Raw genomic sequence first — 27,525 nt, forward strand, 5'->3', positions numbered from 1 at the left:
ATTCAAGCTGCTATCATCAGTAGATAGCAATGTAAATATGTCATTCAGGCTGCTATCATCGGTAGATAGCAATAATAATATATCATTCAGGCTGCTATCATCAGTAGATAGTAATGTTAATTTGTCATTCAGGCTGCTATCATCAGTAGATAGCAATGTAAGTATGTCATTCAGACTGCTATCATCAGTAGATAGCAAATAAGTACTAGTATGTCATGCAGGCTGCTATCATCAGTAGATAGCAAATACGTATGTCATTCAGGCTGCTATCATCAGTAGATAGGAATGTAAGTATGTCATTCAGACTGCTATCATCAGTAGATAGCAAATAAGTATGTCATTCAGGCTGCTATCATCAGTAGATAGCAAATACGTATGTCATTCAGTCTAATATCATCAGTAGATAGCAAATAAGTATGTCATTCAGGCGGCTATTGTCAGTAGATAGCAATGTAAGTATGTAATTCAGGCGAATATCATCAGTAGATAGTAATGTTAATTTGTCATTCAGGCTGCTATCATCAGTAGATAGCAATGTAAGTATGTCATTCAGGCTGCTATCACCAGTAGATAGTAATGTAAATATGTCATTCAGACTGCTATCGTCAGTAGATAGCAATGTAAGTATGTCATTCAGGCTGCTATCATCAGTAGATAGCAATGTAAATATGTCATTCAAGCTGCTATCATCAGTAGATAGCAATGTAAGTATGTAATTCAGGCCAATATCATCAGTAGATAGCAATGTAAATATGTCATTCAAGCTGCTATCATCAGTAGATAGCAATGTAAATATGTCATTCAGACTGCTATCGTTAGTAGATAGCAATATAAGTATGTCATTCAGGCTGCTATCATCAGTAGATAGCAATATGTCATTAAGACTGCTATCATCAGTAGATAGCAATGTAAGTATGTCATTCAGACTGCTATCGTCAGTAGATAGCAATGTAATTATGTCATTCAGGCTGCTAGCATCAGTAGATATCAATGTAAATATGTCATTCAGGCTGCTATCATCAGTAGATAGCAATGTTTACTTTTGTATATATAAGTTTGCTTTTGATTCGGATTTGTGCAATATATTTACTTATAATTTGGTGCCGTGTAGAGTTACCAATATTAGTAGTACTTTATAATGATTTGTTCTTAACATTGTATTAGTTTAAGTACTTGTAAATTGGTATACTCTATTTAAATTGTGATTTATATGTTTATGCTTTATTATAATACTCATGCATCTGTATGTTTTTTAATGTTATGCAGGGCCCCGTGTAAGAACAGCATTTTAGCTGATCGGGCCACCCTGGGTAAATATGATGCAATAAATAATAAATAAATAAATGTAAATATGTCATTAAGACTGCTATCGTCAGTAGATAGCAATGTAAATATGTCATTCAGGCTGCTATCATCAGTAGATAGCAATATAAATATGTCATTCAGACTGCTATCGTCAGTAGATAGCAATGTAAGTATGTCATTCAGGCTAATATCATCAGTAGATAGCAATGTAAGTATGTCATTCAGGCTGCTATCATCAGTAGATAGCAATGTAATATGTCATTCAGACTGCTATCGTCAGTAGATAGCAATGTAAGTATGTCATTCAGGCTAATATCATCAGTAGATAGCAATGTAAGTATATGTCATTCAGGCTGCTAGCATCCGTATATAGATATCAATGTAATAATGTCATTCAGGCTGCTTTCACCAGTAGATAGCAATGTAAATATGTCATTCAGGCTGCTATCGTCAGTAGATAGCAATGTAAGTATGTCATTGAGGCTGCTGTCATCAGTAGATAGCAATCTAAATTATGTCATTCAGGCTGCTATCATTAGTACATAGCAATGTATTTTTATTAATTTTTATTTTCATATTGAAATTGTTACCCATTTTATGTGACCTTGGAGCTATATCGCTCGATCGCTTTTGGGGTCAGGTAGGAATTTGTTTTCTCATTGAATTGATCTGTTTTTTCGCCAATCTCAAGGTCAATCCATTATCATAGTTGTATGAACATTACATGAAAATTACTTGCTTTTTGTTAAATTCATTTGCAATAAAATAAAATAATTAAGTTTAAATTGTGTGTGTGTGTTTGCTTTCCTTTGTTTTGAAAGCTTAACAAGTTTTTAAATTAGAAACTGAAATGAAACCGTTATTTAAGCCATATTGTAACACTTTTAGTGCTGAGGACGCCCTCGGTGTTTTTCAAAAAATATTTTTTACACAATTGTAATATACTTGAATAAACTAATGCTATAAAAGATTTACAAGATTTTGGTTATTTTTCTAGTGGCGTAGCTAGGGGAGAGCAAGGGAGGGAACGTGGTGGGCAGTGGCGTAACTCCTATGTGCTCTGGGGGCCGCGCCTAAGGGGGCACCTAGGCCTGGATATCCTTTCGACATGATAATAGGCCTACTTTGTTATAGGAAGTGGAAACCTTTACTCACCATGCATAGAATTACTCTTCATTTGGGTGCCCCCTTCAGCACAAAATCTTTCGCGCGCTTCGCACGAATAGCAACATAAATTGTCATTTGAGACTGAAATTCAACTTGGTTATACCAAATTAGTAGTATTCGTGCACATTTTCTCGCAACCGCGCGCAATTGTTTTAGGAAGAGGGGGTATTTTGTATTCTTGCCCCCTGGCGCCACAACCAATAGCTACGTCACTGCAGCTAGTGACGAATCTTCAAATGTAAAGACGTTGGAGTAGATGTTTTTTTTTAATTTGAAGTTCATTGAAACATGAAATAAATTTGATCTGAAACACTATTTGTAAGTTATTCGGTACGTCTATGGCTAAATTTGTTCTGCACCATGCACACCCTTGGTCAGGGGCACCCGATCTACTTTCGCCCCAGGCACCCTGACCCAAAGTTACGTCACTGGGGGATTGGTGCTGAATTGATCAATTCAGCATTGATTCTGCACCACCTCCAAGCGGTGAAAAGGTTTAGTGCACATTTCAGCACAAATAGTGATATGAAACATCAAAGCTCAAGTTGATTATAACCTTTGATTATATCTACTGAAGATGGCATCGCTTCATTAGAGGGCAATATGATAGTAAAATGCTATCTACTGAATATAGCATACTGCCTTCCAATGAAACTGCTGAATATAGCATATTGCCCTCTAATTAAATAATGCTATGTACTGGAAATGGCATATAATTTGCCCTCACATGAAACAATACTATCCACTGAAGATAGCATAATTTCCCTCCAATAATAAATGCTATCTACTGAAAATAGTAATTTACTCTCACGAAATAATGGTATCTACTGAAGAAAGTATGTTGCCCTCTAACTAAATAATACTATCTACTGATAAAATGTTATCTACTGCATATAGCAATCTACTGCATATAGCATTATTACCTCCTAATGAAACAATGCTATCTACTGAAGATAGCATATTACAAATACTATCTACTGAAAATAGCAATTTACTCATGAAATAATGGTATCTACTGTATACTGAAGAGAGTATATTGCCCTCTAACTAAATAATGCTATCTACTGAAGATAGCATTTTATTCTCATATTGCCCTCTAATGAAACAATGCTATCTACTGAATATAGCAATTTACTCGCATGAAACAATGCCATCTGCTGAAGATAACACATTTCCCTCTAATTACAAATGCTATCTACTGAAAATAGTAATTTACTCTCATTAAATAATTGAGAATAAGTGAGTATATTGCCCTCTAACTAAATAATGCTATCTTAGTACATGCAGGACGCTATGGGGGTTGGGATTTTATTTTCCGAAATTAGGATAGAGAAGGGAAGGGGAGAGGGAGTGATATTTTTAGCAATGAATGATAAATAAATGTAGGCCTAATAATAATTATTATAGAAACTAAACACGGCCCCCACATAGGTCTAACACTAACAGCACTATAGGCAGCCATTCGATGATGTCAATACCAAGCACAAGTCACCCAATTTCGAAAATTGGACGTCGAATGTATACTCTCATGAATATTGATTGGCAACATTTTCCAAGATGTCAGTGCTCAAATCGCACCAGTGGCGTAGCGGGGGCCAGGGGGGCCCGCTCGTCATGGCCGTCGGTTTATGTAAGGCCGTCGCGACGGTAGACGCACTGCAAAAACAAGTGTGTATATTTAAATACCATATTGTGTTTATCAGAGCAACACTTAATAAACACATAATTCATGTTAATGGTCTAACACTAATGTTAATGGTTCTAACACTAATGTTCATAAATTAACACTTGGTGTTATATTACAAACATTAAGTGTTGCTCTGATAAACACAATATGGTGTTTAAATATAAACACTTGTTTTTGCAGTGCGGAAGGTGTTGGTGAAAAAAAATTGGGTTAACAATATACTATTTTTCACCCAGGGTGACCGAAAAAAGGGGACAATTATAGTTATGTGTTTTTATGTTGGTATATCGCCTATAATCCTTTTTTTTTTTTTTTTTGTTGCTCTTCACTTTTTCAAACCAAAAAAAAAAAATTTGGGTCAACAAATCACAACTTCCGTCGGCAAAAAATATTTCCGTCGGTACATTTACAAGTTGTGCCCCATCGGTTCAAAAATCCTGGCTGCGCCACTGAATCGGACACAACAATAGACAATGCAGTGCGTTGTTTTATTCAATCTATGATTGCATACATACACGGAACAACCTGCTTGTAGTACAGGACTATGTATTTAAAAATTGTTTAAATGGTAGTTAATTATGTTACATCAACACTTCTACGGCGAATACTACCACGATGAGGATGACCTCATTATTGTTTAGACAGAAAAATTAAGAAATGTTGCATTTACTTTTAAAATCTGCTTGTAATTATTTACAATATTCTCCATCAGCTGCGTTGTAAATATAGAAAATTGTAAACTTCTTGGGGACAAAATTGCCATATAAGAGAGTGACTTTGACCGTATTTGCCGGAAGCCCTAACCCAAACCCTAACCCTAAACCCTTACCCAAACCCGCTCCGGCAAATACGCTCACCTCTCTACTGATAACGGTGTCGAAGAAAGATCGAACACAAATCTACAGTGTGAACAACAAAACCTGTAAAAATTAATCAGGTAAGTAGTCTAAAACGACATGAGTGTAGTGTCGAGTAAAAAGGTAAGCAATTTTCATTTCAGTTCACGAATAGATTTAATAATGCTGTCTTATGTATTTTTTGACAAAGCTGTTAGCGTTGCACTGGTCGCCGTAACGCAACATGCCACGATCAACACCAAGTAATTCTTCCAGCCACGAATCTCGCGGAAATAAAATACACTCCAGGCAGCACCAATCACACCAGGACACTGCAAAAATCGGAATTCATAAACCGTAAATAAAAAAATTGTGCAAAAATTGTGTTTGCGATTAGCAAAAATATATACAAGATGTTGCAATGCAATAGAGTATATCATTTCAAATGTTGACATAATGGTTATGTATTGATATGATGATGATGATGATGATGATGACGATGATGATGATGATGATGATGATGACGATGACGATGACGATGATGATGATGATGATGATGATGATGATGATGATAACGGTGATGATGTTGCAACGTAATACAGTAAATCATTTTGAATGTTGAAGAATGGCATGTTGGTATGATGATGACGATGATGATGACGACGACGATGAAGATGATGATGGTGATAATGAAGATGATGGCGATTACGATGACTACGAGTAAGAGGATTCTCATTATATATATGAATATAATTTTCACAATCATAATCACGGTTTTAGTATATTACGAATAACATCAAGTTATAAACCGTCCTTTTGTACTTGTGACCTTACCGATTTCTGTTTATGGCCGGTCCCAAGGTCGCTACCCGCGCTCGGCGAATTGCTTAAGCCACTTAACAGGTTATAGGGATGGTTTATACTCAACTGTTATTCAGCATTATGCACAATTCATTCAAATAACTCACAGTTGCAATGAGAGGGAAGCTGACAGATTCTGTAAGGTAAGCATTAGCTACAAACCAGGCTGACTGGGCGATACCCCACATCACACCTGACACTATACTTGGTAGTACCAAACACTAAATATAATGACAACAAGCATTGTTTACAAGATAAAAACACTGTATTATAATATAATAATATAAATACTAAACATGTTTTCTACACGTTTGCGCAATGAGAATTCTAATAATCACAATTCACACATCCGTGTGTGAAATTATAGGTAATTACTCAATATACACTTTTCTTAAAACGACATTAAAATTTCTCGCTTTAAGAATGAAGAAAAGTGCATACTTTAACTATAAAATTAAATTATAAGCAACAAGATCGTAGGTTGAATTATCAGGGCCAGATGGGCCCGGGCTCAGGGCCCATCCCCCAAAAAAAAAAAAAAGAAAAATTGCCCTGTGCAGTGTGCATCTTCCATGTTTTGGGCCAAAATAGCCAAGAAAAATTGCAAAATTGTGCCCGCTTCGCGCGCACCGGCCTGTTATATATAGCAACATTCAGCTTCAATTCGGGCTAAAGCAGTCTAAAAATTGAAATTTTTTTCGCGCTTCGCGCGCAAATGTCCTAGTACAATCTAAAAGTTTGGCCACTTAAGTGCACATAAGTTCCTCACGGTGCGTTTGGGGCCTCCAAATTTTGGCCTGGCCCAGGGCCCCCAAAAAGGTAAATCCGGCCCTGTGAATTATGGTATCAACAGAGGTCAAATTACAAAATAAATTACCTCATTTGTCCTCTCTTTTTATACTCCTAATGAGAGCAAAATGATCTCACCTGAAACAGTCTTGGTCTATTCCTCATTAATATACAATACAGTGCAAAATAACACGTAGAAGTTAGGTAAATCCCACAGAAATGCGAAAACACGTAATCAAGACCTGAAACACAATAAGATAACAAAATCTACCAACGTTGAGTCCGGGCATAATGCATCCAATGTTGAACATTTTAAAAGTTTTTGCTACTGTTATGAGACTAGTCGGACTACCAATTCCAGAAAAATACGGCACTATTTTTGTTGTTGAAAAATTAGCTAAATCCTAATTTGTTAGTTAGTATTATTGATTAATATATTTGCAATTTGAGGGGAAATAGACTGAAATTGTTGTTGCTGATGTTGTTGTTGTTTGCAATTGCAGTCACGAAATTCAAATTTTACCTAATTATTAATTAAGCTCATTCTCTCACCATTTTGGCTGGCGTCTTTTACGTTGTCCTGAATCCATAAGCATGGAACAAAATTGAATCCGTATAAACATCCAGCTATAACTGATAACACAGAACCTCTGAAATAAAAAAAAAAGCTATTTTGTAACTTCACCCATTCTTAGATAAGATCCAATAACATCCCTTCATACACTCCTTACAATAATATCAAAGCAGCCAATCAGAAAGCGATGTACACTCCATGTACTACGAGCAGTGATTTCGCACACTTTCGCGTAGGATTGATTCATTTTTCGGCCGGGTTGAAGCATTTATTGATACATTTTTAGTGATAATTTTGTTATAAAAACATCACAAAAATCACGTGGTTTAAAAAAAGATAAATAGGTTCGGGAGAAGTGCATTAGACGCATCAACATCTCAGTACAATTGCATTATTTTGTACAAGTTCACTCTCAACATGTGATACGCATTAACCTTTAAATAAATAAAATTTGATCCTAATAATTGTACTCACGTAATCCTTTTTTGAATCGGTGTTAGTTTGTCCACCCAAGATGAATCGTTATTTATGTGCGCTCGTATAGGTTCGTAGTGGTTAACCTATGTTTATACAAATTAAAATGAAATTGTTAGTTTATACAATATTTTGCCATATATACTTACTTATACCGTTTTACATAAAAAAAACCACAAATAGACAAGCTAGTAATAGCGGTGACATCCCGCTATCTCTAAGGTCCGTTATCTCTTAGGTTCGCTATCTCTAAGGTTCGCTATCACTAACGTGTAAAGTCTATGGAGATCAGAATCCCGCTATCTCTAATAGAGAAAAGGGTTCGCTATACCCAAAAAAAGGTCCGCTACTTCTAAGGTTCGATATCACTAATTTAGAATAAGGTTCGCTAGTTCTAAGGTTCGATATCACTAATTATAAATAAGGTTCGCTATCACTAATTTAAAATAAGGTTCGCTATCACTAATTTTGAATAAGGTCCGCTATCTCTAATTTATTGAAGGTTCGCTATCTCTAAGGTTCGTTATCACTAATTCCAATAAAGGTCCGCTATACCTAAGGTTCGCTATCACTAATTTTGTTTCAGGTTCGCTATCCCTAATTAATTAAGGTTCGCTATCTCTAAGGTTCGTTATCACTAATTTCGATTAAGGTTCGCTATACCTAAGGTTCGTTATCACTAATCTTAAATAAGGTCCACTATCTCTAATTTTAAATAAGGTCCGCTATCTCTAATTTCAAATAAGGTCCGCTATCTCTAATTTTAAATAAGGACCGCTATAGCGAACCTTATTTGAAATTAGAGATAGCGAACCTTATTTAAAATTAGAGATAGCGAACCTTATTTAAAATTAGAGATAGCGAACCTTATTTGAAATTAGTGATAGCGAACCTTAGAGATAGCGAACCTTAGAGATAGCGAACCTTAGAGATAGCGGACCTTATTTAAAATTAGAGATAGCGAACCTTAGGGATACCGGGATTGTTAAAATTAGAGATAGCGGACCTTATTTTAAATTAGTGATAGCGAACCTTAGAGATAGCGAACCTTCAATAAATTAGTGATAGCGGACCTTATTTAAAATTAGAGATAGCGAACCTTATTTAAAATTAGTGATATCGAACCTTAGAAATACCGAACCTTTTTCAAAATTAGTGATATCGAACCTTAGGTATAGCGAACCTTTTTCGTAATTAGTGATAACGAACCTTAGAGATAGCGAACCTTAGAGATAGCGAACCTTAGAGATAGTGAACCGTAACCAGCACAGCGACCAAAATATCAGAACGACCATGACAAATTGCATCTGTACTAGTACAAAAATTACCTAGATCCAATTCGCTGTAGCAGTAGTGATGTAACAGGATTAATTACCATAGCGATATGTGAAAATAATTTTTTATGTATTGTCCTGCACTAGATGTACAGTGTAACTCTGCATACACCACGGATTATCAAAGAATAGGCATAAATAGTCCATGTACGTTTCACTCACACCTGTACCATTAGTGTCTTCGAAAAGCGCGGTCGACAAAGCAGGCAACCAACTGAGCAAGCTCGGGATCCAGGAATTGGGAGTGTATGATTAGACTCAACTCACATTTGTCGGTATAAAATGTTCTCTTTCTTCCTCTTGAGAAGGTGCATCTGAAACCTCAGGTTTGACGAATAAAAATAGGAAAACGCTGTGGAGAAAATAGTACGAAAGGTTATGAATATTGTGGTGTTCATTATAAATCTTTTCGAATATTGACTGCAACGATTGGTTTCATTGGAAATCCCCAAGTACTGATGATAGAAACATACAGAAGAGATACACATTGAACAACGGGCTTCTAATCCTTCAAAATGAAGAGGACCAGCCACTGACATGTCTAAATATAACAGATTTATCACTATCACTCAGCAATGCGGCAGCAGCTGAGAAGACAGAGACCATCCTTGCAATAAAACGATAACGAAGGATACACTTTTCTGGAGATCCAAGAGTCATAAAGGCAAGAGGTCAAGTCAGAGGTGCATCAACAATAGATTATACTAGTCAGAACACAGAGGGGTATAAGAACGTAAAGAAAACCCCTGATAACGCCTACAACCTATAATAGGTTTTGAGGGGGATTTTATAAAGTGATTTAAACGTGTTAAAGAGCACTTGTCAACTTCAAGCATTATTGGAATTAAATATGACCGGAGCTAATTAATTATATCCAAGGTATGGCATGCATGAAAAATGTCAGCAAAAAGTGAAAGGGTTACCAGTTGATACAATCACTTTAAGAGTCTTCTTAGAAATCCTCCTGCCATATAGGATGAGGAAGAAGATATTTAGATGAGCTTGATATTAAAGCCATTTGACAAAGATCATACGAAGAAACTTAATGCATCTTTGGTATATGGAAAGAGCTGTGGAGTGCTAAAGAGATGCGACCTATATAGATGACATTGTGTTGAGGTTCTGCAATGATGCATGCCCTTCGTAATAAGAAGAGGCATTGTCAATAATCCATAGTGAAATTTCATAGCCGTGGAGTGGCTGCTTCGGAGTGCTTCCTGGCTTGATCTGCATGCAATCGACATTTTTAGGACGTGTACAGATGAAGCAAGTTGTTGTTTGGAATGTTTGCTGTATCAAGCCCAGGTAGACATAAATTTCACGAGTGGTAGATGGGACGTTATACCATTCCAGTGCAAATTGGATCAGGTTATGAGGAACCGACCCATATGCATTAGCCAGGTCCAGCCATGCTACAACAATCTCACGAGCATTCTGTTAAGCATCAAGGAGGGTCTCCATCAGGGCTTGAGTGTGTTCAACGCAACCTGCTATACCTGGTAGAAATCCCTTCTGGATGGCTTGGTCTATATAGCCATTTTGTGTCATATAGGACAACAGGCGATTTGCAAGCACTTGGAAGAACATCTTCCCGCTAACATTTGTCGAAGTTATGTTTCTAAACAGTTCTGGCCTTGATGTATCATCCTCTTTTAGTATCAGAACTGCTTCTCCAATTCTCCATGACAGGGGTATTTTGCCCTTCTTCCAAACTCTTCTGAGTATACCATGCATATCAGTGGCGTAACTAGACATTTTCATTGGGGGGGCAAGCGGGGGCAAACATAATAAATGAGGGGGCAGGAATCCAGCACCTTTTGGCGACAAAAGAAGTGTATGGTACAAATGCGCATTTTTAGCATATTGAAGCTAAACTGGTGACATATGGTAAAAAAGTGGAATAAATGCGCCCGAAGCGCGCAAAATGTTATTTTTTTAAGGTTAAAATGACCAGATATGAGGTTAATTAATAACTCTCAGAAGTAAGCCTACTTTAACTTTTTCATTGGGGAGGCAAACAGGGGGCAAGGGTTCAAAATGAGGGGGGCTCCAGCCCCCCCTGCCCCCCCGCTGGTTACGCCACTGATGCATATACTGAAAGAACTTTTGGACATTTCTTGTACATCGGGTATGGGATGGCATTGGTTCCTGGAGCAGACTTATTCCTCTTTCTCAGTATTGCTTCCTCAAGTTCTGCCATCAAGTTCTGCCATGGATGGCGGATCTTCCAACAGTTGGTGCCTTAGAGCTGCACGTTTTGGAATGCCTCTCAAGGGATTGTATCGGTAATCTCGCTTTTTGTCTTGATAAGTTGTGCTGAAATATTTATTCGCTATATTCGCTAATATTCCCAGAACGGAAGTTCTTAGTTTGGAATACAACTATAATATTCTATTGAGGTATCAGTGTAAGTCTGAGCTCCATCGTAGCCAAACCCTACAACAGAATGGTACTACTCAATAGAAGTAGACCAGAACTAACAATTATGACTAAGGCATATGAGAACAGATCAGAATTTATTCAGGGTTGAATGTTGGAACACAAACAACTGTGGGCAGATTCTTTGTACTACGTAACTACTAGGTTGATTGAACAAAATGTTGAAGGGTCTATAAGGCACACAATCTACCAGCGATTATCACTTAATTTCAGGTGCGGATCCAGAGGGGGGCGGAGGGGGCGCGAGCCCCCCGTAAAAATAGCAAAAGTAGGAAAGATGGGGCGCGCGCCCCCCGTAAAAACGGGAAAAGGGGAAAGGAGGGAAAGAGAAAAGGAGAAAAAGAGAAGAGAAAAGCGAGAAAAAGAGAAGAGAAAGGTTAAATTGCGCATAATTGAGTAGGCCCGTCGGGTCGATCGAAGGCTTATATTATATAGGCGTAGGATAGGCCTACGCCTGTGATTATTTTAGGCATTGCTTGAATGAAGGCAGGTCATCGGCCCAAAAGCACGTAAAAATAATAGTACCATCTGCGAGCCCGCTGATAGGCCTCAAGTCTTACAAAGTGTCAGCATGGTCAGAGGACCAGTTTAACATTTAAAATTTTGCATATTGAGTTCGGGTCTTTTTTGTTTGTTTAAAGCAATGATATTAATGGTGTAAAAATGATGCACCAAATGGCTTCAAGTGGACCTTCATTTTGCAAAGTTTCCCCCTTCAGACACCCCTACGTATGTAAACAACTGGCCGTTTTCGCTTTTGTTTTGGACATCCGTACACTTTAGGCCTATATTGTTTTAAGTAATAACTTAATGATTAGGCCTACAGTAATAGTGAATAATCGTCCACAAATGGGATGGCTTCGATTGGGCCTTAATTTTCACACATTTCCGAACTTTATCTAACTAAAATGTTACACAATAATAGTAGGCCCTATGTCAAAAGCGTCCACCAAATGGCTTCAATTGGTCCTTCATTTTGCAAAATTGTCCAGCTTATCAGGGGGGAACATCCCCCCTCAGACACCCCCTGCGTATGTATAAAGAAGTTACCCTTTCCTTTATGATTTGGATAACCGGAACTTTATGTTTAAAGCAATTGAATTTATACAATAATACTGAAAACTTGTCCACGAATGGGAAATGAGCCGCCCTTTCAAACTCAAATTTTAGACAATAATAGTGTTAAAATGGTCCACCAAATGGCTTCAATTATGTCTTCATTTTGCAAAAGTTTCTCACTTATGAGTGGGGCACATCCCCCCTCAGACACCCCCTGTGTCGCGCAAGCAATTGAATTTATATAATAATATTGAAAACTTGTCCACGAATGGGAAATGAAGCGTCATGGTCATTTCACAAATTTTACACAATGATAGTGTCAAAATGGTCCACCAAATGGCCTCAATTAGGTCTTCATTTTGCAAAAGTTTCTCACTTCTGTGGGGGCACATCCCCCCTCAGACACCCCCCTGCGTCGCGCAAGCAATTGAATTTATATAATAATATTTAAAACTTGTCCACGAATGGGAAATGAACCGTCATGGTCATTTCACAAATTTTCCGCTCTTTCAAACTCAAATTTTACACAATAATAGTGTCAAAATGGTCCACCAAATGCCCTCAATCATGTCAATTAGGTCTTCATTTTGCAAAAATTTCTCACTTCTGAGGGGGGCACATCCCCCTCAGACACCCCCCTGCGACGCGCAAGCGCGACGCGATGACCGCTTCGCGGCCATGTGGTTCGTCGCCCTCTAGAAATCTCATCCCTATCTTGCGCCCCCCGTATTTTTTTCTCTCTGGATCCGCGGCTGAATTTCATCGACCTTTGATACCCTCGGTACGCGGAACACGGGTGTGGTATAAAAGGTTGTTTGTGTAACTATGTGGTTGTGCCTAATATAACCTTTTATGTGTCCTTCCTACCTGACAAATGCCGACTAATGCCGACAACGCGAATCCTGCGTAATTGAGAGCCTGGTCATCGATTTTATCCTTGTTTAAGGCACACAATCTACCAGCGACAATCACTTTCGTTGACTTCAAGAAAGCCTTTGACACCTTCGATACGCGGAACATGGGTGTGATATAAAAGGTTGTTTGTGTATGTGGTTGTGCCTAACTAATAGTCTTATGTGTCCTTCCTACCTGACTAATGCCAATGCGAATCCTACGTAATTGAGAGCCTGGTCATCGATTTTATCCTTGTCTAAGCCAAATAATCCAAAACTGTGTCAAAACATTAACATAGCATCAGAACATTTAGTTATAAAGCATTAGTAAGGAAATGTAAGCACTCTAAACTGAGACATAGATACAATAAATTTACAATGACTGCATAAACACATTCAAAGTGTCCGGTTTCATTTTAGCTGTTCAAGTTTAGGATAATCATAGTCAATTTGTTGCTTCAAAATTTATTCACTAAATCTGAGTAGTAATTTCTATTCCCTACTGAAAAGCTCTGAAACAATTGACAGGATCAGATTTTTGTACGTGAACGCGGTACATAAACGCACTATGTCACGTGATGCAAGTGTAACCAATCTGCACCCTTGAATATCACCAAACTGAAATCACGCATTTGCGTACGAAAATCTAGTCCTGTCTACTTACTGCCCACTTGCCCATCCACAAACAAGCAACACTGATCCCCAGAGTAGGATACCCAAACCTAGTCCGATAGTTTTGATGATTGGAATCACTGTACAGTTACCTATAGATGGGGAAATGATATGTGGCATTTTCATTTCTAGTATATCTGCACATGAGTGTGCACAATAATGTCGTATGCTTTGCAATGGTTTCCTTTTTTATTTTCAAAACCCTTCAGAGCGATAGATAGATATGTGTGTCGAATATGTCTAAGATTGAAAGTCTTCAGGCAGTACTTATTCTCCATCCTAAGTTCAGAAGAACTCTTAGAACTCCTAACCCTTAAGATTTCACATCTTATTGACTGGACTGAATTGAATATAAATTATTAATATATTCGAACTAGAATGATGGTAGAAAAAGAAAGCCAAAACGTACACGGGGAAATCACATTGCAGATATACGACCATGATGCACCCACACACGTGATGATCAGCTTATCGACAACTTACTGTCCACTGGCCCAGCCCGAAGCAAGGTTCACAGTGCCCCATAGGAGCATTCCCAACCCTAGGCCAATGGTTTTGATTATAGGAATTACAGTCACGTTACCTGAAAAATAAATGGAAGGGTGTCATAGATTTAGAGAATGGGTACATAACGTCGCTTATAGGTTTACACCTGTGGTAATGCCAAAATCCGAACCCGAATCCGGTCATGATCCCAAAACAAAGCTCTGAACAACTTGTGGAAAGCATTTTACAAGCAAGTATATTAACCCGCCTTGTCTTACCAAAGGAAGGGTCTCATAGTACCCGTTTCTAAAACCATATCTACTGGCAGGACCTTCATCCACACTGCAGTTCACGTATGGAATAGCCTACCAGATTGGGTAGTCGGAGACATATAACAACAGCATACTATCCTTCAAGAGCAGAGTGCATAAGCATCTTATATTCGCTACTTGCACGGTTCCGCCATTATGCACTATGTGCGGGAGAGCCTCGAACTGGCAGCATACATGAAAGGAAGAATTATGTAACCTTACACAGAACGTTATGACTAGTTCAATTCCCATTCATGTATGCTGCCAGTTCGAGGCTCTCCCGCACATAGTGCATAATGGCGGAACCGTGCAAGTAGCGAATATTTCAATGTGTCTGATGCTTTACTTTACCCATTCACTCTTGTTGTTCCTACGCTGCTGTGAACCATTGATTGGCCCATGTGGTTTTCTTTTATAGTGCCGAGGTGCCCATATAAGTTCTTGCAGAGAAGATGAGAAAGACATAAGCATTTTATATTTCAAAAAGTGGCAACAGGCTACTATCCTCTCTGGGTCTCTCATATGGCCTTACGTTGTACTGAAAAAGCATGTGTTACTTTCCAACGCATCAACGTTGTGCTGATTGACCACATTATTATAAAACTTTATGGTTTTGGGAATATGCAGAATGGTTTAATAGGTATTTAAATTATCTCAAATATTTCACAGGCAAAAACATATAAGCTGTGGCATGCCCCAAGGACCCATTATTGGTCCGCTCCTTTTTATTTAATATAAACGAAATAGTAGGACCGACCTTTGTGGTAATGTTGACAAAACAAATTGACGATACATACTCAGTATACTGTCAAAGTCCGAGGGTTGGTCTTCAACCAATCAGTTATACAGCCTGTCTCAAAAAAAAATTGTGCAAGTAAAAAGCGCCCTCTATGGCAACTAGAAAATACAGTTGTGACATCATGCTTACATGAACGTCAAGGGCGTAGTCTTAGCTCTCAAATGCCGTTTGTTCTGTTTAATTTACTTGTTATGATCTCGAGATATGTTTAATTAACAACGAAAGGGTAAAATCACAATTGTGCCACTTTTACTAGGAAAGATCAAGAGGACTGTACATGTAAATTAATGATAGCATCAAGTTTATCAAGAGTTCCTTCGTGAAATCAAAAGAACGCATCAATTATACAACAATAAAAATAGTTTTTACTGTTTTATCATGATACAGGTATTATATGATTCTCTTTTTCCACTTAAAACAGATTCTGCTGTAAAAATAAATACATGTGATGTCAATGATTTTATCATGGTAAATAGTGTTTTCTTTGTCACTCAAGTCATGTTAAAAGACAAACAAAATGGCAAACTTATAGGTTAATGAAGGCGTATTATATGTTGGGAGAGAAATTAGACGATGTTGATGCGTCTTATGCACGAGCCCCGAAGGGGGAGTGCATTAGACGCATCAACATCGGCTATCATTGATTTACATGTGCAGCCGTCTTCCCTAGTAAAAGTGGCACAATTGTGATTTACCCTTTCGTTGTTAACTAAACACATCTCAAGATTAAAACAAGCAAATTGAACAGAACAAACGGCATTTGAGAGCTAAGACTGCGCCCTTGACGTTGATGTAAGCATCATGTCACAACGGTATTTTCTTGTTGCCATAGAGGGCGATTTTCACTTGCACAATTTTTTTTTGAGACAGGCTGTATGTGTTGCTATTATATTGGGAGTATGTGCTTGAAACTTGCTTGAAAATACCAACTTTAATGGCCCATTAAAATTTGTAAGTTGTCACTATACCTGTTGCCCATAACATTCCGCCAATCATTGCAGAAGGATGAAACGTTGGATTGTCTCGAACCAGATGTACTACCAAACCAGTTTGCCAAATAGCTGAACACATAATCCATTGGTAGAACATGCCTACATGAGTTAGAAATGTACAGTAAATTGAAAGATGTTAGAATAAAATATAATAAATGAATAGAAGCCAAGGAACTTAACATAAAATTAGACGTTCAAACATAATGTCGCTATAAATTTGGGCGCATAGAATTTCAATTCACCTTATCTTTAGGGACAATAAATATTATAGTTCGACGCGTTTGCGCCCCTGGGTTTGCGCACGTTTTCCCTTGCAACAATCTATAAAACAATAAATTCGTAGCCAGTGGGTCGTTTCGAGTCTTTGATTTAAAATGTGTGAAAAATCGGACCTTTCCTAATCCATTGTATATAATTCTATATATTTATGGTAAGAGTTGGTAAGTAAGCCACTGCACTGAGGCTTTTGTAATAACAGAGCGTCACACAGCTCTCAATCATTCCGTCATATATCTTTCAAAAATTGCCTATTTGGGCCCGCCCCCTAGTGCAAGGAAACAAGAGGAAAAAGGAGGGAGAAAGAGGAAAAAGAGAGAGGAGGGGGAGAGAGGGAGAGGAGGGGCAGAGAGATGGGGAAGCCATACGATATGCAATATTTTACGATTATTATCAATAAGCCTGGCAAAATTGTCTATTTGGGCCCCCCTGCCCCCCGTGCAGGGTTTGGTAGCCCCCCCCCCCTACAGGCTTGCCCCCCCCCCGCTGGGCTCAAGCATGCATCAGTTACGTAATAACCCTAATTATTTCGGATTATTCCCTTACATTTGTATTATTATCATTTGTTCTTGTGCAAGGATTGGTGAATAAATTTGTTTAAGGCCAGAGTAAGGGGAGACACATCCATCCACGCCCGAATTTGAGATTTCTTGATATTTATCAACACTAAGATGTATTCTTTCACTTGAAACTGATAAAAATACAACTTCCTAATATTTACTTGTATTTTTGCTTGATTTATTTCACTCTTTTCAACTCTAAAAAGGCACATGGCTCAAGACAGCTTAGTAAATTGGCGGGAAATAATGAGTCGGCAATTCGCGAATGCGAAATATTGTGATTACGCGCGCGATTCGCGTCGCGTGACTCGGCGCAACTCTGCGCGTATGTCCAACGCAGTCAAGGCGCATTCGGTATGATGTTAACGCCAGCAAATGTGATGTAAACAAAACAAAAATTTGCAGTAAAAAAACCACTTAGATTTTTTTATTATTTTGGATTTAGGCGCACTAAAACAGACATTATAGATTCATGCAAAAAGATGCATATTTAGACCATACACCAGATACAGCTTTTACAAGCGTGAAAGTCTTGCCGTTTTAAAATATAAGGACGTTTTGTGCATAATTTTGACATTTTTTTACTAAAACGTCGATTTCTCAGAGTTCATTTTTAACAATATTGTACGATTTTGTGACAAGATAACTCGAAAAATATGCAAGCAAAAGGTAAACCTTTTGCACAATCGTTTAGAACACATCAAAGTCTAGGGAAGGTTTTCTCATTTTTTCAAAATATTTGTTTTGAACAAAAATATACACCATTATGTGCAATTTTTAGCTTAATAGAGTGACAAAATTGCTTTTTTCATATGTTTTTTGCAATATTTCGAAAAATAAGACGAATTTCAAAAAAAATAAAAAAACCTTCCCTAAGTTCATGTCTCTTCTCCATGAAAAACTAACTTTTTTTTTTTACTCCGAACGGATTTTTTTTTAAGTTGTCACAAAAAAATTGGGGTAAAAAAGTGCATTTTTGTGATTGTTTTCAAAAACTCGAGATTTCTGAACAAATCTGACGTCACCATGGGATTCCTTGACTCATTTCCTTTCCAAAAATGTATAGTTTTATATACTTTGGACATACAATTCAAAAATAATGAGGCTCAAAAGGTCCGTGTTCTCTCCCATTACTCTGCCCTTAAATGCATGCTTGAACCATATTTTGTACTTAGTTCTCAAAAAAACAAAAAAAAAATGACTTGGGCAAAAAGCGTAGCAGGCTGACGATATGCAATTATGCATATCGATCATTTAATGTCCATATGTGGCCAGTGGGGTACACATTAAGCAGTGTTCAGACTTTTTATTGTACGTACAATATTGTATGTAACATATACGTTATTTAATCTATTGCCATTCTATTTCCAGTAATGTTTAAGTTCTAACGAATGTTTGATGACGAAAAATCGATAATATATTTCTGCTAGATATTGTATGTAACATATTATCGATTTTTCGTCATCAAACATTCGTTAGAACTTAAACATTACTGGAAATAGAATGGCAATAGATTAAATAACGTATATATGTTACATACAATATTGTACGTACAATACTCGCAGTCTGTGGAGCGCTTAGAGAATGTATTTGGAGAAAACCTTCTGATAATTACAAGCACTCGCTGAACAGCAAGACCTTCCCTCTAAGCTTTTAATCCGATAAGCTGATTATCTATTTGTTTTCATGAATTGGAAGACATTCTTTGATGCCAATACTGAGCTCAATCATCTGAAATTACAGGAGCGTGAGCCACCCAGGCCGGTGGCTCAGCATAGATTTTTATTAACAGAAGGTTTTCTCCAAATACGTTTTCTAATGATCTATTTTCTTACAAGAAATAATAATTCCAGGATTATCCACATGATCCACTTGCACAAAGTTGTGCAAGTTACGTGAAAGTTTCATACACGAATACAACTCCGGGATCTTGTTTGGAGGAGTCAGTGTCGCTTACAAATTCTAGATTAGTAAATCCACATTATGAATGGCGACTGTTGACATGATTGATTCAAGTGTCGTCCACATGTTTTGTAAGTCTGCACAGGCGACACAAAAGAGTTGATCAGGCCTATATGAGCTGCCAAGCACATTCAATTCCGCTAGGAATGCGATGAACACCATTCGAACCTAATACCTATAAATCAAAATCTTCCGCTCTTCTCCAATGTGCCTCTGTGGCTCAATTGGCAGAGCGTCGTGCTAGTAGACCTAATACGAAGGTCGCCTGTTCGAATCCAGCCAGATGCACTTTTTTTTAAACTTCGTTTATGTGCGCTGGCTGCTCTGGGTAAGCTGTGAGCTTCCAAGCACATTCAATTCCGCAAGGAATGCGACGAACACCATTCGAACCTAATACCTATAAATCAAAATCTTCCGCTCTTCTCCAGTGTGCCTCTGTGGCTCAATTGGCAGAGCGTCGTGCTAGTAGGCCCAATACGAAGGTCGCCGGTTCGAATCCGGCCAGATGCACTGTTTTTTTAAACTTCGTTTATGTGCGCTGGCTGCTCTGGGTAAAGATTAAAATTTGTTCATCTATTCCTATCAACCCAGAGAACTAAGTATATAATTTTCATCCCTGTGACTTTGTATATTTCTTTAGAAATATGCAGTTCTGATGCCTTCCGCTAGGAATGCGATGAACACCATTCGAACCTAATACCTATATTAAAATCTTTCGCTCTTCTCCAATGTGCCTCTATGGCTCAATTGGCAGAGCGTCGTGCTAGTAATACGAAGGTCGCCGGTTCGAATCCAGCCAGATGCACTTTTTTTCTACGTTTATGTGCGCTGGTTGCTTTGGGTAAAGATTAAAAATTGTTCACATTTAATGTAATTACAAATTACAAAACCAAAACTCAACCTAACACTTGAATCGGTCAAGAAGTGACCTGAGTATTCTTGTCAGACAGTTTTATGATCATACGTACCATCACCGGTATCGGTATTTTTAACCGGAACAATATTGGATCCAAAGAAGATGACTGCTACTGCTACAGCTATAAAGCCTATACTAGTATGACTGAGTCCTCCTCCACCACCAGTTGTGTTGGCAGTTGTATAAGCTTGAGTCGTCAATGAATCAGTGGTATCATCATAATCATTATCATCACTCATAACTGAAACAATGTAATAACATTTTCATACAATTTTGGACAGTGAAGCTGAATTTATACTCGATAGCTAGGTATAGCCTGTTATTAGCGATAACCCCGATTTCTAAAACTTATACTTAAACATGTTCACAGACGGGAGCACATCATAATTTTTCGTGGGTAATATGTTCCTCGTGGAACTGGAAATGGTAATTTCAAAGCTCCCCGTCCCCGACCCCGCCCCCGCCCCCGCCCACAGGGTGGGGGAGGGAGGATGTAAACATGAGACATAATATTCTCCTGATGTTCCGTAGTGTTTTGTTTTCTATTAATTTGAAGACGTACATGTCTAAAATGCACATGATGCAGTCATGTCTACAGTAGAATTCACCACGACCTTTGCAGGACTTAACCCCCATTAAAAGCTATTAAACCAAGATAACACTCATTGAAAACAGCTCAACTGATTAAATCATATCTTCTCTGGTTAAATACACACAACATATGTTTCTGCTTTACATGTACAATGGAGCAATGAGCTGGTATTATAGTTTCAGTTGGGTGAACGATTATAAAGCGAACGCTAGAGAACAATTCTGTGTGGGCTTTTGTTTACAAAATGAGACAATACTCTGCTTATTGTTAACCAGCGTTCTTGGAAAATGAGAAGCATGGTGGTTTGCAGACTTAACACGGTTTGGAAATAATTTCTTCATATTTTTTGGTGTTATCCGTCGTTTACATATCCTTCCTAAAACACCAAAGTACGAATATTTCCAAACATCTAAATTAGCTAAAAATTTAGGACATGTTACAAAACTATATTTTCTAGAATTTTAGAAGAGTACTTTTAATATTGACCGGTTATTTTTCACACAGCGACGTTAACTAGGCAATGTACTACATAACATACACTAAAACACCAAAGTACGAATATTTCCAAACATCTAAATTAGCTAAAAATTTAGGACATGTTACAAAACTATATTTTCTAGAATTTTAGAAGAGTGCTTTTAATATTGGCCGGTTATTTTTCACACAGCGACGTTAACTAGGCAATTACCCATACTTCTAACATACGCTATTTGTAGAGGTTACGCGTCAATGGTAAGAGCACTGTGTATTGTGTATAGGAAAACGGACAGTAACTCATGAACTGCAGTATGAATGATACATTACATTGAATTGTTGTTGCACACTCTTAGAAAAAGGGTTCTTTGCTGTCCTGTATGCAGATCCCTTCAAGCCTTTCCAGGTCTAATGGTTCTTTCTGACCTTTCCAGAACCCTTTTCAGGTCTGATGGTTCTTTCTCTTCTTTGAAGAACCATTTAAGGAGCTTTAAGGTTCCATATAGGCCTACAGGACAGCTCTCGTTCTACTTAGAACCGTTTTTTCTAAGAGTGCACTTATAATCTCGGATCGTGTAGCAGAGTGAAGATAAACAAAGACATTCACAATTGAATGGACATGTATGATCCATGAACTACAAAATGCAAATTGACTTAAAACAAAAACAAAAATAAGAGACATATACAGCAATGCTATGATAAAGATCCTACCAATCTGCCATGTGTCCGGCCAAGCTTCGCATGTCACAAATATTGAAAATAGAGCAAACACCACCACGGCCAACGTGTGTCGATTTCTTGCGGATGACTCCATGGTCGGATCCTTTGGATTTATCTTCACTACAACTTGTAACTATTCAAATATAAAGTTATAATAATGTCATCATACGTATGAAATACTATATTCCATTTATACCGGTAACATATTTATAGCCATAGGCATGTGATGGTATGGTATAATAGAACTTTGACTTTCTTATCATAGTGATGATCTTATTGAACAACACTGCAAAAGTCAAAGTTCAATTTAAAGATATTATACCGATTAGCACGATCCACAATGATGATTAAAAGTCCTACAGCTATTATGTATAGCCCATATAGTTTAGGCCTAAATTTTACATAACATAACGCCATAGGCAATTCAATGTTTTTTTAAAGGTGTTTTTCTATGACATAGGCTTATCTAGGCATTATGATGAAACTATATTTTGTAGAGACTGACACATATAGATCTGTACTTTTTAGCCAGCTTTCAACTGTACAAGATCGACATAGTAGTGAAAATAGCGGTAGTACCAATGCATTTTAAAAAGTCTAGTCTAGAGGCAGAAGCGTCGCCCCTTTGCAAATTCGTTTTACGACAGATTGCCCGTGAGTCTACATTGGTCTAGGGTCGTCCGCATCAGCTGACTTTCTGTTTAAAAGCATATTACTATCGACAGTGCGCTATACTTATATCTCGACGGTCTTAAAAATGAAGAAGAAGACCTAAAGCAATTTTAAGGCAGCTGTGTAGGCCTACTCTCATATACGCATGTAGTAAAAGTGCCATAACTTTGTAATTATTCACGCAAGACATGTAAAAGTATACATTTTTATAAAGGCAAGACATCAATGAATCTCAATATAAGTACAGTTTTGGTGTAAAAACAACAATTATGAAAATCACAAAAAAAATGTTGGCAATTTTTGTTCGGTACATCATAACAAAAAAACACTCTTTCCAAAATTTTTGTTTTGCTTTTTTCTTAATCTTGAGGCACCATTCCAAAAACGGTTTTTTAGTTTTTGATATTGGCCTTATTTTTGGAGATATTGACCATATAAGGCATCAAAATGAACTTTTTAAAATTCACAACCGCCTATTTGCACAAAATGATGCCTAAAATTGGAAATAGACCAAAATATAAAAAAATGAGAAAACCGTTTCTTAAGGGCTGGGGTATGAACGTTTGGACAGTATTTATTTTGGGACATTAGAGCACATCAGACATATCGAATTGCATTCTGAATACGAAGAATGTCATTCTGATATCAAATAATTTTGATTTTTTGAAATTCGCAATTTAATACACATTTTATGGCAAATCATTAAAATTGATATTTTTGATATTTAACAGTACTTGAAGTAAACTTTATAAATCTGATGATTTATACTTAAAGTGTATGTAGGTGGGATGAAAAGCCGACGATCAATTGAAAATTTTGACCTTTCGTATATGGATTTTTTTTTTTTTTATACCAAAAAAAAAATAAGGTCTTTTGGGAAAAAATCCATATCTTCAATATGAAAGGTCAAAATTTTCAATTGACCGTCGGCTTTTCCTCCCTGCTACATACACTTTTAAGAATATATCATTAGATTTATATAATTTACTTCGAGGACTGTTATATATCAAAATTTGAAAAATATCAAATTTTTATAATTTGTCATAAAATTTGTATTATATTGTGATTTAAAAAGAAAGAAAATTATTTGATATCAGAAAGACATGCTTCGTATTCAGAATGCAATTCGATAGGTCTGAGGTGCTCTCATGTCCCACAAAAAATACTGTCGAAACGCAATAAACGCTCATTTTGGATCCCTTAAGTCAATCATGCTTTTTATGATGAGCATAATTGCTTACCTATAGATGCTGTATTGAGTTATCGTGTACCTAAATCGTCATTTTACCGAGAAAATGAACATTGAAATGAAGGCCGTTGAAGTTTAAAGTGGTCACATTTTGCATTTTAATCGAAGCTTACAGGAGAATGCGACAGTTCTCGTTTTTCTACCTTACATTACGTGAACATCGGGTAAATCCACAGCCCCTTGAGAAGTTTGAGCGAAATCTATTCATATCTTGATGTTTAAATCGGGGGAAAGAACTTGAAAAAAAATCACATTTTATCAGCTAAAACGGAGCCATTTGACCGCTAGGTTTTTGTGAAATCAGTGCTTCCGCGGTGTTTCCATAAGATGCGCCACGCATGCAGTTAAGCGTCGCGTATGCGTAGCGTATCTGTGCGTTACCAAATTGCGCGATACGCAACGCGATGTGTTGTTGCGCGCGTGTACCCTGCTGGTACAACAAAGATTTTCTTTCCTTTTAAATTTCAAACACGAGTGGAATAGTGAAATAAAATCCTTAAAATATTGCAGTTGGAGTTTATAAATCTGGATTTTCATTCCTTGTATTTATAAAAAACATAACAAAGTACAAACATATAAAAAAACTCAATTTCGCGAAAGAAACAATGTCTAGAGTACACAGCCGTATCGATTTGTCTTTATTCTGTATTTTTATGTCCCGGTCGGTCATGATCGTGTCTTGTCTGATTTGGGTTTCCGTAGGAAAAGTGACGTTCACTATATCACATGACCACAGATTGTTAAATGTGGAAAATTGATTTTGAAAAAAACAACTTACTAGTATGAGAAATCCTGAAAATTTAGAACACAATTGCGTATCAAGATGTAAATTCAGTATAATTAAAGTATTTTTGGTGGTTAATCAGCCTTTTCTTGTAAAGCAATATATTTATTTTGTAATTTAGGTAATTTTGAGCAAAACAACATAGAAACAAAAGTGACTAATTGATTGATGTATTTGTAACGAAGTGTTGAAGTATCGACAATTATACATAACTGACTAAAGAATAATTATTTGCACACTAATTAGAGCACAAACAATCATTCATGTAATCATATTTGATATTATAAAATATGCAATTATAATTTTCTTATTTTGGTTTGTTTTAATACCTTAAATGTCAATAAAACGGACGAAGTAAATTATAAACAATAATGACACATACGCCAACAGGAAGTTATAATTGTCTGTAAGCCGCATATTCTTTTCTACAGTAACTTTTCACCGTATTGGAAAGTAGGCGTAGACGTAAATAAACGATTTATCAACCAGATTTTAGCCTTTGTCAATTAATATTGTAGCATTATTTTGTAAAATTTAAAACCTCTCGGATTTCCCATTTGTTTATGAACGTAAGTTTTTACGATCGACTGTTTTAAGGTACTTCACAGAGGAGCCAGACCGTCGCTAGATCGCTAGCACGATGGACGACGGGTTAGAAACTGTGTATGGCACTGCTGATGATGGAGCTGTCAATGTTATGTCTGAAAGGGTCAGTGGTCTGGCTGCTAGTATTTACAGAGAATTTGAAAGGTTAATCCAGACATATGACGAAGATGTGGTGAAAGAGCTTATGCCACTAGTGGTCAATGTGTTGGAAAATCTAGATGGTACTGTTACTGAAAATCAAGAACATGAAGTGGAATTGGAGCTTTTGAAGGATGATAATGAACAGCTAATAACTCAGTATGAAAGGGAAAAGCAGCCGCAAACAAGCAGAACAGGTAAATTATTTATCTTTGACTTTGTTACACTTATGTAGATTGATTGATTGATCGAAAGAATAAAGTATACAGTATTTTTTAATGCTTCGTTTACCACCTGCAGCTGCAGTCAAAACGGTAAACGTCATAGCACTCATTAGGTAACCTAGGCAAACCTTAGTTAACACATTTACTAGTCAGCGAATTCGCCGAGACCGGGGCCCCAACACAATGCATATTTACATAGAAATTTGAACTTTTTTCGAGAATAGGTGGGTGAAGGAAACCTACATAAATATGTTTTCTATACTTCACTTGACCCAAATATATGATTTTTTATGGTGATAGTCAAGTCGCACATGGAATTTTAGAGGATTTTGATAGCAGTTCCATTAAAAAAGCTGCTATCGCCATGAGACTAAGATCTAGAAACACCCCGAAATGCCGTTTTGGGGAATTTTGCTAGCTGAATCTTTTTGATGAAAGTCAATCTTTGACAAGATGTAACTTTGCTACGGAAAGTGCTATGAAAAAAAAGGTTTTCAGTTTTGGCTTAGTTTACTCAAGGGCTTTAATTTGATATATAAAATGATGCAATTTGATGGCAAATTTGAATTCACCTAGTATACCTACACTCATCCTCTTCTGCACCTTGGTGCTTGGTTTCACTTCCACACCAGTTCTGTATGGTGCGACCATTTTAATCGCATTTGCGACTAGATTTTTTCTGATGCGACTAAAACTTTAATCCCTGGTGCCAATGTCGACCAACTGTTGAAGCTTTTAATTGTCATCAAATAGGTTACTCGAGAACTCTAGCTTCGAATTTGCACATTATAGTTACGCATTCTATGCTAGAGTACTTTGCTATGGTTTTTCAGTCGGACAGTGGTGCAATTCTTTGCACCGGAGGCGGAGGTTATTTATTCTGTTAATGTTGAAATTTGGATGAAAGTTATTTCGATGAGTCAATCTTTTGAGCAAGATTGACCAAATCTGGACAGTCTAAAATTTTGCTGAAGTGTAATTTTAGCAACATTTTTGATGCAATCGCCTATTGTGATTGGCTGTGTTTACTTCTGAACTTCCATTGCTTTACACGGTGTCATGCTTCAGCGAATCCGACTAGATTTTGAATGCAATGGTCTATAGCCTAGAATGTGAAGCTATCAGTGAGTATGTCAAAGTTGTTATTGTTTTTTTTTAAGTGCACTCAAGATGGCATCAAAGTCAAAAAGAACTTAAAATTGAACATAGTTTTAAACCACTGTGGCAGAATGACTTCGAGCAGTTGGAATACAATAAGTTGGTGCCTCAGGTTTTTACTTGGGAGCAAAATTTGGGCGGCTAAATTTATAGTTATAATTTATAATTAAGTTCGGGGCCATTGGCTCCTCAATCAGTTTTTGCACCGTACAGCACTGTTCCACACAGCCAAAAGAGTACCGGTAACAGCCCTTATTTAACAAGTATTTTACACACTTTTATAATTAATCTTTATCATGATTTTTTATTAATTTTAAGATTTTTAGGCATTTATTCATAAATTTTATTCTATTATTTGGTTCTATTTCTTACACAATATTTGCATCACTTTATTTTTATTTATTTATTTTATTTCATTATTTATTTTTCTTTTATTAGCGGGTACACATTCTTATTTTGAGAAGTTTTTAATTTCTTAACCTTTTTTAATGTTTTTTAGATATTTTGTTTAGTTTT

The 27,525-nt window shown here is 37.0% G+C and overlaps 2 protein-coding genes across 2 annotated transcripts in view; one reads left to right on the top strand and one right to left on the bottom strand.

Annotated features, from left to right (window-relative positions):
- Positions 1–5,186: 5,186 nt before the first annotated feature.
- LOC140160150 (transmembrane protein 144-like) lies at positions 5,187–20,538 on the bottom strand (the record flags this gene model as incomplete). Its single annotated transcript, XM_072183427.1, has 10 exons — positions 5,187–5,327; positions 5,964–6,077; positions 6,784–6,887; positions 7,198–7,295; positions 7,694–7,779; positions 9,295–9,379; positions 13,615–13,695; positions 14,574–14,673; positions 16,655–16,777; positions 20,445–20,538. Coding segments are annotated over 10 exons (1,026 nt in total), but the record flags the coding sequence as incomplete, so codon positions are not given.
- Positions 20,539–25,323: 4,785 nt separating this feature from the next.
- LOC140161161 (C-Jun-amino-terminal kinase-interacting protein 4-like) overlaps positions 25,324–27,525 on the top strand; it is a 71,397-nt gene continuing 69,195 nt past the window's right edge. Inside the window, 2 exon segments of the mRNA XM_072184594.1 lie at positions 25,324–25,804; positions 25,806–25,824. Of these exon segments, the coding sequence (XP_072040695.1) occupies positions 25,524–25,804; positions 25,806–25,824 (300 nt within the window). The 5' untranslated portion in view covers positions 25,324–25,523.

This window comes from Amphiura filiformis, chromosome 9 (assembly GCF_039555335.1).
Source record: "Amphiura filiformis chromosome 9, Afil_fr2py, whole genome shotgun sequence".
NCBI lineage: Eukaryota > Metazoa > Echinodermata > Ophiuroidea > Amphilepidida > Amphiuridae > Amphiura > Amphiura filiformis.